This window comes from Nerophis lumbriciformis, linkage group LG31 (genome assembly GCF_033978685.3).
Source record: "Nerophis lumbriciformis linkage group LG31, RoL_Nlum_v2.1, whole genome shotgun sequence".
NCBI classification, from domain to species: Eukaryota; Metazoa; Chordata; class Actinopteri; order Syngnathiformes; family Syngnathidae; genus Nerophis; species Nerophis lumbriciformis.
In genome coordinates, this window is record NC_084578.2 from 18,334,692 (window position 1) to 18,348,037 (window position 13,346).

The following is a 13,346-nucleotide window of genomic DNA, read 5'->3' on the forward strand; positions in this document are numbered from 1 at the left end:
CCAAACCACATTTATCTTGCTCTCACAACCTGAGGAGCGGACGATCTGCGAGAATCGCACTCCGATTGAACAAAACCCTGTTAATCAGTGGAGAAGACGCATACCTTGTTTGGCTTTGCAAGATCTCTTGTCAGTCTGCAGGATGTATCCTTCTGCACAGCTGCATCTGTATGACCCATAGGTGTTTGTGCAGATTTGGCTACATGAGCCATACTGGGCACATTCATCATGGTCTTATGGGGGGGAAAAGAAGAAGAACGTCATTGGTAACTAATTGGTGCACAAAGATGACCCAAATGCATGAAAAATAATTAACCCAGCCTCACTCTAGAACACTCGTATGGCCAAGGAGTTATGCAAGAAGGTTCCGTGTGAGTCTATCTGTTTGGGCTTTGCATGTTCTCCCAATGTGTGAGTGATTTTCTAAAAAAAACCTCTGACTTCTTATTACAGTCTAAAATCATGTGCAGTACATTACATTATTTGAGTGTGACTGACAGGTGATCATTTCAAGGTTGTTTAATGGCGATGGTGTTTGCCCGCGCTGAGATCTAAAACAGGATAACGTTGTGGGAAAAAAGGGCTGAATAGATAGACGGATCCATATAAACACTCTATGAAGTTGTTTAAGGCCACAACCTCTGAGGGTCAACATTATTATAGCCTGGGCTTTTGTAAATAATTGAATAGAGAACAATACAGTAGGGAAGGGATAAATATGGCCCCATTCCTGGGTGGATCTCGCGTGGGAGGAAGAGGGCACGGTTAATCTTTTTGTAATGTAGTCTGCTAAAAAATTTGGAAAGCGCTACTCAACATAGCAACTGACGCTGTGGTTAAAGTTGGAATTGCCATAAATCACATTTAAGACATTCAACACTGCCATATGGCGGCAAAGGTGGATACTGCACACCCCGAATTTGACACGTTTCATGTGTCCTACTGTACATTCGTCAATTACAAAATACGGTAAACGTTAAAAAAAAAAAAATCAATGCGATCAAAGTCCAATAATTAAGTGATGTAACACAAACCCTTTTCAAACTTGCAAAATGGTTCATTCCTCTTGGTAGTGGCAAACCAACTGTTCCGGCTCAAGCTCCTGCCGCCACACAGCCTGCTGTGCGTTCCTTTGAGTGCGCCTCTGGACATGCCCACAGGCTGCACACAATCAGCAATCAACACACCTGCCGCTGATGAGAGCTCCACGTCCTTCATAAGCCTGGGTTCCAGTGCCAGAACGTAGCTACGTGTCTCGTACAGTAAGCCCTACACGTCTCTAGCTCTCCTAGCCTATGTACTTCCTTGCTCTCTGTGTTTACCCTCATCGTCTTGTGTCCTATGTCATCACCCTGTAGCTCCTCTTTGTTCCCTGGATTCGAACAGTGTGTTTCGTCTCCCCGGACACCCTCCTGTCTTCTTGCTGCCTTTCTGGATCTTGACCTCTCGCCTGGACACGGACTCCGACGCCTCGCTCCTGCCCTTGACCTCTTGCTTGCCCACGGACCTCAAAACCTGCCGTGCTCTTTCTGGACTTCCGCACCTTCAACACCTCCCAGTAACACTCAACATATAATCGCTTCACCTAGTCACACCACATGTATTTGGATTACTTGCACACGTCATTCTATTATTTTAATAAACACGCCTAAGGCTAACCGACGTCCCTGTCTCAGTGCCGTCTCCTTCTCCACCGCATGTAACACCAACCATAGAACGGAGGTCATAATTTCATCAAAGCTCATATTTATGTATTTACACACAACGCCAACATTTGTGAACCAGGACGAGGTGATAGAAAAAGGTAAACGTGATACATCAAACAGTGGTGTTTAAGTTTCACTTTTGCCTCTCATAGCACATAGCTGTGGTGCATTCAAGGAACCTCGACTAAATTTCAAAACATAGGCGTCACTAGTTTTTCAAGACCGAGAGGCGTAACACCCTGTATATGCACTTGTATTTATGTATTAATATTATTATTATTATTATTATTATAAATATCCACTAATCATATACAACAATAATCAGAAAAAAACCTTATCAAAGTATTTTCCATACAAAGATTTGGAGACATTACAAACAATCGTAAACATCATATTAATGTTTTTACATGTGTTTTAAAAATTTTGTTTTAGCCAGATTAGGTCAATAGTTGTTTAGGGATCTTTATAGTATACTTATAATAATAAAAAATAAATAATATAAATATTAATATTAGTATTGCTTTTAATATAATTGTACCTGTGTGTAGTGACAATAAAATGCATTATATTCTAGTCATTCTATTCTATAATGATGTATTAACATTATCATTATTATAATTATTATTATTATTATAAATATCCACTAATCATATACAACAATAATCAGAAAAAAACCTCATCAAACTATTTTCCATACAACTATTTAGACATTACAAACAATCGTAAACATCATATTAATGTTTTTACATGTGTTTAAGTGTTTAAATAGTTGTTTAGGGATCTTTATAGTCTACTAATAATAATAATAATAAAAAATAATATTAATATTAATATTGCTTTTAATATCATTGTACCTGTGTATAGTGACAATAAAATACATTCTATTATATTCATTATATTGTATAATGTTGTGATATTATTATTATTATTATTATTATTATTATTATTATTATTATTATTATAAATATCCACTAATCATACACAACAATATTCAGAAAAAAAACATATCAAAGTATTTTCCATACAAAGATTTGGAGACGTTACAAAAAATCGTAAAAACTGTATTATTGTTTTTACATGTGTTTTAAAAATCTAGTTTTAGCCAGATTAGGTCAATAGTTGTTTAGGGATCTTTATAGTCTACTAATAATAATAACAAATACATATTATTAATATTAATATTAATATTGATTTTAATATCATTGTACCTGTTTATAGTGACAATAAAATACTTAAAAAAATATTCATTCTGTTATATAATGCTGTATTAATATTATTATTATTATTATTATTATTATTATTATTATTATTATTATTATAAATATCCAGTAATCATATACAACAATAATCAGAAAAAACCTTATCAAAGTATTTTCCATACAAAGATTTGGAAACATTACAAAAAAATCGTAAACATTTTATTAATGTTTTTACATGTGTTTTAAAAATATTTTTTTATCCAGATTAGTTCAATAGTTGTTTAGGGATCTTTATAGTCTACTAATAATAATAACAAATACATAATATTAATATTAATTTTGCTTTTAATATCAGTGTACCTGTGTATAGTGACAATAAAATGCATTCTCTTTTATTCATTCTATTCTATAATGCTTTATTATTATCATTATTATTATTATTATTATCATTATTATTATAAATATCCACTAATCATATACAACAATAATCAGAAAAAAACCTTATCAAAGTATTTTCTATACAACAATTTGGAGACATTACAAAAAAATCGTAAAACTGTATTAGTGTTTTTACATGTGTTTTAAAAATCTAGTTTTAGCCAGATTAGGTCAACAGTTGTTTTTAGTGCATGCGTATGAGGCAGTGACATTAGGTTTAGGGATATGTATAGTCTACTAATAATAATAACAAATAAATAATATTGGTATAATCTTGGTTTGGGCCACAAAAAGCCAAGGGCTGGAGCGATCAAGCTTTGATTGTACAGTACATCATTCCAGCATCACAAAACAGCTGTTCCGCCACCGTCACCGTTCAGTTGCAGGCCACCGTGTTGTTACAAGGTAAAGCCAAATGAGACACAGCTCCTGGAGGCAACTTCGGCATTAAAATCCTGTCTTCCTTTGGCAGAAACTTGGCATGTGGTGCATTTCGTAATGAGCAAACAAAGCCACAGAAAGATAGAGAGCCGTGTGCCGCCTCTGTAATGTGCCATGAACAGACATATGGTCTCTCATACCTTTCGTCTCCTGTTATTTCACCTAAGGGAAAGTCTGATCGAGGGCAAAAGCGGAGACAGGTGTGGGCAAGTCGAAGGCAGAGGGAAGGAAGAGGAGGAAGCGGCTGTGTCAAATCTTACCTCGGCAGCTCGTGCCATCTTCGCCGACCTCAAAGCCGTCGGCACAGAAACAGAAGGTGCCATTTCTCGTCATGATGCAGCCGTAGCGACACCGGAGCTCATGACAGGCTGAGAGGAGCTCTGCAAGGGGAAAAAAAAGGTATGATGGTACAATTTAAATGTTTATTTACATTGTTATAAACATTTTGTGTTTGTTGCACAACTCAATAATGATATCACTAAATAGGAGTGAAAGTAGAGCATCAAATTAGGACCTCAGCTATGTGTCATCTAAAAGTATATTATTATCTCAACGTACACTATATTGCCAAAAGTATTTGGCCACCCATCCAAATGATGAGAATCAGGTGTACTAATCACTTGACCCGGTGTATACAATCAAGCACTTAGGCATGGGGACTGTTTCTACAAACATTTGTGAAAGAATGGGCCGCTTTCAGTGATTTCCAGCGTGGAACTGTCATAGGATGCCACCTGTGCAACAAATCCAGTCGTGAAATGTCCTCGCTCCTAAATATTCCAAAGTCAACTTTATTATAAGAAAAGTGAAGTGTTTATGTGGTAGGCCACATAAACTGATAGAGAGTGGTCAGCAGATGCTGAAGCACATAGTGTAAAGACTTTCTGCACACTCAGTTGCTACATAGCTCCAAACTTCATGCGACCTTCCAATTAGCCCACGTACAGTACGCAGAGAGCTTCATGGAATGGGTTTCCATGGCCGAGCAGCTGCATCTAAGCCATACGTCACCAAGTCCAATGCAAAGCGTCGGATGCAGTGGTGTAAAGCAGTGTTTTTCAACCACTGTGCCGTGGCACACAAGTGTGCCGTGAGATACAGCCTAGTGTGCCGTGGGAGATTATCTAATTTCACCGATTTGGGGTAATTTTTTTTTTTTGCAAACCAGTAATTATAGTCTGTAAATGATGTGTTGTTGTTGAGTGTTGGTGCTGTCGAGAGCTCGGCAGAGTAACCGTGCAATACTTATATAGTAGGTGGCAGCAGGTAGCTAATTGCTTTGTAGATTTCGGAAACAGCGGGATACAGTGTAGAGGTAAAAGGGTGTCTAATGCTAAAACCAAAAATAAATAAAAGGTGAGTGCCCCTAAGAAAAGGCATTGAAGCTTAGGAAAGGCTATGCAGAACAAAACTAAAACTGAACTGGCTACAAAGTAAACAAAAACAGAATGCTGGACGACAGCAAAGACTTACTGTGGAGCAAAGATGGCGTCCACAATGTAACATCCGAACATGACATGACAATCGACAAAGTCCCCAAGAAGAAGGTTAAAAACATAGTAGATGCGGGAAATATCGCTCAAAGGAAGACCTGAAACTGCTCCAGGAAAATACCAAAAAAAGAGAAAAAGCCACCAAAATTGGAGTGCAAGACAAGAACTAAAACACTACACACAGGAAAACAGCAAACAACTCCAAATAAGTCACGGCGTGATGTGACAGGTGGTGAGAGTACACCTACTTTGAGATAAGAGCTACATTGATGCATGGTTGGTTATGCTTTAAAGTCATATCCAACAATTGCGACAACGACTTTTTACTGTCAACTGAGTTTCGTTGTTTAATGATTTCTGCTGGTGGTGTGCCTCTGGATTTTGTCAACACAAAAAATGTGCCTTGGCTCAAAAAAGGTTGAAAATCACTGGTGTAAAGCACGTCGCCACTGGACTCTAGAGCTGTGGAGATGCCTTCTTGGTAAAACGTGTTCTTAAGAACACTTTTTACCCGAGAGCAATAGTGTCGCTGAACACAAGACGACAATAATGACTGTGCGTGTGAGCTGTGTGCTTGGTATTTTTATGTATTTTATGTATGTTTATCTATTTATCTATGTTCTTATGTTTTTATGTGTTATGAATTTGCACTAAATTAGTTTTGCTTGCAATTTTGTTGTACAATGTACAATGACAATAAAGATATATTCTATTCTATTCTCTGGACTGATGAGTCACGCTTTTCCATCCGGCAATCCGATGGACGAGTCTGGGTTTGTAGGTTGCCAGGAGAACGCTACATTTCGGACAGCATTGTGCCCAGTGTAAAATTTGGTGGAGGAGGAATTATGGTGTGGGGTTGTTTTTCAGGCTTGGCCCCTTAGTTCCAGTGAAATGAACTTTGAATGCTCCAGGATACCAAAACATTTTGGACAATTCCATGGGATGGCACTTCAAGTTCATAAGTGAGTAAAGGCAGGGGGCCAAATACTTTAGGCAATATAGTGTATAAAGCAATCCACACCACACATGAGATCCAATAAATGATCCAATAAATGAGTTTTGACAAGTCTGCGGTCACATAGGTACAATTTAAACGGTTCCTATTGTGTCAACGTGTAGCCTCATCTATAAAACTAGGCATGGCATTCTGACAGAGTCTCCATACGCCAGAAACATAAAATTGCTACGATCTACAAAAATAGTCTGCCGTATACTGTAAAACCTGACACACACTTTTTGGTAGAAGTGTGCACAGTTAACCCTAGAATGCACGGACAAAATTTGGATTTCAGAAAACAGGGGCCATAGCTGGAAGGACTGGATGCATGTTTTGGTTTATTAAAAATATATTACAAATTCTTAATGATTTTTTTTTTTATTGCAAAATACCTTTTTTTAAATTAAAATAACAAGAAGCAAAGCAACCACCAGAGCAACAACTGAAAAAAAACAAAAAAAAACAGGTGATACATATGAGATGAGGGAATGATGGTGCTCTTGGGACTACTTTTGAAAAGAAAATCCCAAACTATAACAAAAAAAAAAGAAAATATATTGGAAAAAAATTACGGAAACAGTGCAAGCACGGACTATGAATTCTACTATGAGAGCTACTGTAGAGGTCTGTACATTCTCAACGAACTAGTCCCAATGTTTTTTAGCTTTTTGATTGGCTACTTTCTGTGTCACGTCACAATTCACGGAGCAATGACTTGGGAGGCGTCAGCTTTCCCCACAGACATGGAGACTTTGCGATTGTCAACCTCAACCCTTTTGAGCCAAGTACCAGGACAAATTCACTGTAAAAGGGGAACTGCACTTTTGTGGGGAATTTTGCCTATCTTTTACCATAATTATGAGAGACATGATAACAGATGTGTTTTTTTCTATGCATTCTAAGTATTAAATAAATCAGTGATCAAAAGTCTGCTTACAATGGAGCCTATGGTGGCCGCACTATTCTGCCTATAAAGCCATAAAAAAACATCCAAACACCTCCATTAAGGTTTTATATACATAATGTAAGTATATATGTAATATAGTAACAGGCACATTTATAATTGTATTTAATATTTTTGTAAAAACGTATCACAAAGTTCCCTTTTTTTTCAACTATATAACTGAATACTGCTCACTGCATACTTCATGAGAGCCAACAAGCATAATAAAACATCACTTACTGTACAATGTCTGCTGTCATTAGGATGTTCATATATTCCCTTTTAGATGAAGAATGACTAATAATCCTCACGAAAGAAAAGGAGTGTGGAGCCAAGCGCCTTTAGTGTTGTTCTCGTCATTCAGTCTAAATTGGCTGTCAAAGTGTACCGACTTGTTGATTACATCCTCGCCATTCCACAATTCAGGTAAGAGGCATGATGTATGATCTTGTTAGAATAATCATGCACATATATTATCACACAACTTTAGTATGCTTAAAGTCTGTTGCTATAGTTATTAGTTATTGTGCTCAAGTTAGACTTGTGTATCTGTGCAAGGACGAAACTTCTTGTCTGAGGGGTGGTCTGAGCCGCAGATGTTATCTTTGTTTTAGCCCGCTAATAGCCAATTACTTCAAGGACCTCAACGAAGATAAGACGACAGCACGCAGACGAAGCGGAGACAAGGCGAAATCACAAGGCCCCCAGCAAATTCCGTCACGTATTGTGCGTCCTGGACCTGCTTTGCATGATATATGTGACCACTACTTTTAGAGGCGACCTCAGTGATGTTGACTGTGGAACTCCTGAATAAATAAAGGGACGCGGGAGCTGAACCTTAGAGCGTAGGGCGAGACTGTGACTAAGTGTGCAGCTCCATGCGTTCTCTCCATGAGCTAAATTGAACTCTGTCTTTTGTCTGTCTTCTTGTCTGATTAATAGATGTCATCAGTGTTTGAACCTTACAGATCTGCAATAAAGTTTGTCGAGCAAGGAAACGAGGAAGCAGCTGATCATGACAACATTGGCACACAAGCGTGTGGTCATGGCGTCGCTATAAATAGTTTGTCTGTGTTAGCGCTTATGATAACAATATCACGATAACAATAACAATATTTAAGTCACACAATGTAATTGGATTATTGTTGGCAGTTTTTGGATGTTTTGTTATCGGGTTTTATGGGTGGAAAAGAGGACCTCCCATTGGCTACGCTGTAAACTGACTTTTATTTACGAGTTAGAATGCATTTCCAAAAATTACATCTGTCGTCATGTCTGTCATAATGATTGTGAAAAATAGGCAAAACTCCGAAAAAAGTGCAGTTCCCCTTTAACAAACGTATCACATCTCAGACCACAAAGCAATCGCATTAGACATGGGATAATCAGGTGTTTACTGTCTTTGGGTGGAAGGCGTAACATCTGGACAAAAACAGCCCAATTGTCTTTCTGTGTTTATTCTACTTAAGACACTTCAGTTCAGTACAGCTCAGCTTATTTCCAACATGTCTACAATACAATTACAATGTAATGCAGGGGTAAGGAACCTATGACTCTAGAGCCAGATGTGGCTCTTTTGATGACTGCATCTGGCTCTCAGATAAATCCTAGCTGACATTGCTTAACACGATAAGTAATGAATAATCCGGCTGGTAATCACAGTGTTAAAAATAACCACGAATCAACCAGACTACAAAACCATTAGCAAAACCATACAGCACCAGAAGTCGCATTAATGGTAAGAAGTATTTTATTTATTATTGGTTACCTTCAGAATAACTGTTATTAAAAAGAAAAAGAGACTTATTATACCATATTTTTTGGAGTATAAGTCTCTCCGGAGTATAAATCGCACCGGCCGAAAATGCATAATAAAGAAGGGAAAAAACATATATAAGTCGCACTGGAGTATAAGTCGCATTTTTTGGGGAAATGTATTTGATAAAACCCAACACCAAGAATAGACATTTGAAAGGCAATTTAAAATAAATAAAGAATAGTGAACAATAGGCTGAATAAGTGTACGTTATATGACGCATAAATAACCAACTGAGAACGTGCCTGGTATGTTAACGTAACATATTATGGTAAGAGTCATTCAAATAACTATAACATATAGAACATGCTGTACGTTTACCAAACAATCTGTCACTCCTGATCGCTAAATCCCATGAAATCTTATACGTCTAGTCTCTTACGTGAATGAGCTAAATAATAATATTTTATATTTTACGGTAATGTGTTAATAATTTCACACATAAGTCGCTCCGGAGTATAAGTCGCGACTTATAGTCCGAAAAATACGGTACTCTAAAAATGTTGGTCTTACTTAAAAATGCACACATTTTGTCATGACTTGGTCCTGGGTGTTTGCTTTTCCGGAATGCAACGGAAAGTTGGCTCGGGCGAGACGGGAATGTAAATACATGATTTATTTAATATATCAAAATAAAGTACAAACGAAAAGCGCGCACAGTGGCGGAGAACAAACTATGAAACCAAAAGACTATAGCATTAATAAACAAAACTTACTTGGCATGGACTAAAAGGAGCAGCATGAACGATGGACATGAAATCAAGTGTCAGAAATGTGCAGAGCATAATTGTGGGAGTGTCACCAGAAAGACAAACTGAAAACAATGAACTTAAATACTACAGACATGATTAACGAAAACAGGTGCGTGACTCAAAACGTGAAACAGGTGCGTGACGTGACAGGTGAAAACTAATGGGTTGCTATGGTGACAAACAAGAGTGCACAATGAGTCCAAACGTGGAACAGGTGAAACTTATGGGTAATCATGGAAACAAGACAAGGGAGTGAAAAGCCAGAAACTAAAGAGTCCAATAACTAACAAAACATGACTAAAACAAAACATGATTACACAGACATGACACATTTAGTTGTATTCAGAGTAAAATAATATTATATGGCTCCAGAGGTGGGTAGAGTAGCCAGAAATTGTACTCAAGTAAGAGTACTGTTACTTTAGAGATTTATTACTCAAGTAAAAGTAAGGAGTAGTCACCCAAATATTTACTTGAGTAAAAGTAAAAAGTATGTTGTAAAAAAACTACTCAAGTACTGAGTAACTGATGAGTAACATACACACACATATCATATATATATATATATATATATATATATATATATATATATATATATATATATATATATATACATACACACACACACACACACACATATATATATATATATATATACACACACACATACATATATATATACACATATATATATATATATATATATATATATATATATATATATATATATATATATATATATAAATATATTTATATATATACATACATTGATATATACAATATATAATTTATATATATATTTTTTGCCGTTTTTGTTTACATGTTAATAGTGTTTTAATGAATATACATGCATGTTTAACATATAGATTCCTTTCTTTTATGAAGACAAGAATATAAGTTGGTGTATTACCTGATTCTGATGACTTGCATTGATTGGAATCAGACAGTAGTGATGACAAACGTCCACGTTTTCAAATGGAGGAGAAAAAAAGTTCCTCCTTTCTGTCCAATACCACATGAAAGTGGTTGGTTTTTGGCATCTTATATGTCCAGCTTCCATATTCGTTTTTATACACTTTACAAGAAATACATTGGCGGCAAACTCCGTAGCTTGCTAGCTTGTTTGCGCAGGCTTTCGGAGACTCTTATTTTAAAAGCGCAGGCGCGATGGAGCAGCACTTTTATTGTGAAGACAGAAACTGTGCAGTCAGTCTTTAGGCTTTTGACGGGGTTTACGTTTGAAATAAAAAATGGTCTTTTTTCCTTCACACTTTTGATTGATTGATTGGAACTTGTATTAGTAGATTGCACAGTACAGTACATATTCCGTACAATTGACCACTAAATGGTAACACCCCAATAAGTTTTTCAACTTGTTTAAGTCAGGTCATGTGACCCCTGGCTCTGTTTGATTGGTCCAACGTCACCAGTGACTGCATTTGATTGGTGGAACGGAGTGAACGTCACCAGTGACAGTATTTGTTGAAACGCAGGCACTATGAAGGTCTGTCTGACAGACCAAAACAAACAAAGCGTGCATTAACAGATCGATAAAAATTAGTAGCGAGTAGCGAGCTGAATGTAGATAAAAGTAGCGGAGTAAAAGTAGCGTTTCTTCTCTATAAATATACTCAAGTAAAAGTAAAAGTATGTTGCATTAAAACTACTCTTAGAAGTACAATTTATCCCAAAGGTTACTCAAGTACATGTAACGGAGTAAATGTAGCGCGTTACTACCCACCTCTGTATGGCTCTCACGGAAATACATTTTAAAATATTTGGCTTTCATGGCTTTCTCAGCCAAAAAGGTTGTTTCATTACAGCACGTCCGAAAAGGAGTAGGAAGAAGCAGAGCTTTTTTAATCATCATAGCAGTTTTATCCCATTTCTTTGTTCTCTGTTTGTAACAGAAAAGTGAATAAATAAATATAAATAAATAAATATACCATTAGTAAATAAATAAATATTATTTACCAATTATTATGTCTTAAAAAAAACAATGTTTCACGATATTTATGCTAAATGTGTTTTTTTTTGTACTTTGTGGACACTTGTAGTTTAAACAATCTCCTAAACTTAATAATAGTCGTGTTATGTTTGATTTATTTGTTTAAACCACTCCATAATTTAGTTCCACATACTGATATGATAAAGGTCTTAAGTGTTGTACGTGCATACACATGTTTTAAATGAGATTTTCCTCTAAGGTTATATTCCTTCTCTTTTTTTGAGAAGTGTTGTACATTCTTGGGTAGCAGGTTATAGTTTGCTTTGTACATCATTGTATCTCTTTGCAAATTTACCAAGTCGTTAAATTTCAATAATTGTTATTCAATAAATAAAAAATGTGTATGTTGTCTATATCCAACATTATGTATTATTTTAATTGATCTTTATTGTAACACTGTTAGTGAATGACGCATATATTCGTAGTTGTTTCCTCATAATATGCTTGTTTTTTTTCCCTTGTTGATTATGAGCTTCCAATCCATGTATGATCAAATATTTTTTTAACAAATGATCTCACTCAACCATTTTACATATGTGTTTATTTTTGCCATGTCCAGGTCTCCAAAAAGCGCCTACGGCAGGTACAACGTTTGCAGACTGTTGCACACATTCACACATCAACGTTTCGATAGATGACATACTTTGAAAAAACGGTCGACACACATGCCGGCAAGCTTTACAGATGTACCGCTTGAACCGTATCACACCGAAATGTGTGGCAATCATTTATTTCATTAACATGAAGACGTCGTCAACTCAAGGCAACCGTTATGCGCCATATGCAAAATTAAGCAAGCGAAAACAACAAAGCAAAACATTTTACTATATGACTATGGGCACATACATAATTAAAATACTTTTTTTAAATTATTGCTTTATGGTTAATCAAATAGAATTAGAGCTTTTTTTGACTAATAATTTTCATAGTCGAATCTGCTTTGTCAGTCAATTCGGTGTTGTTTTATGTATTAATAAACAGATTGTGACATGTAGATTTGTATATTTATTACTGACTGTTCACTAGATGTCAGTAATGCCACATGAATGTGTTATAGTGAATACATTGTAAAAGGTAAATGGGTTATACTTGTATAGCGCTTTTCTACCTTCAAGGTACTCAAAGCACTTTGACACTATTTCCACATTTACCCATTCACACACACATTCACACACTGATGGCGGGAGCTGACATGCAAGGCCCTAACCAGGACCCATCAGGAGCAAGGGTGAAGTGTCTTGCTCAAGGACACAACGGACGTGACTAGGTTGGTAGAAGGTGGGGATCGAACCAGGAACCCAAGCACGGCCCCTCTCCCAACTGCGCCACGCCGTCCCCGAATATTCACATAAACGTGAATATTCCAAAATTATTAAAAATAATTATAAAAGGAATTCAGTCTTTCATTAAAGTGAACAAAACAAATATCTCATTTACTACTAAAAAAGGCTTAACCACAGTCTGAGGATTTTGGCTCTGGTGCAGCGCAGAGAAGACATTAAACTTGACTAAATAGGGGAAGTAAAAGTCGAAACAAAGTTTGTTTGTAA

General features: G+C 36.4%; 1 protein-coding gene across 2 annotated transcripts in view; it reads right to left on the bottom strand.

Annotated features, from left to right (window-relative positions):
- Positions 1–13,346, bottom strand: part of lrp1bb (low density lipoprotein receptor-related protein 1Bb) — a 1,021,613-nt gene that overhangs the window by 591,990 nt on the left and 416,277 nt on the right. For both annotated transcript variants that reach the window (XM_072912020.1, XM_061926507.1), the window contains 2 exons: positions 4,045–4,164; positions 105–233 (listed from right to left, as the gene is read on the bottom strand). In XM_072912020.1, coding sequence (XP_072768121.1) covers positions 105–233; positions 4,045–4,164 — 249 coding nt within the window. The remainder of the gene's footprint in view (positions 1–104; positions 234–4,044; positions 4,165–13,346) is intronic.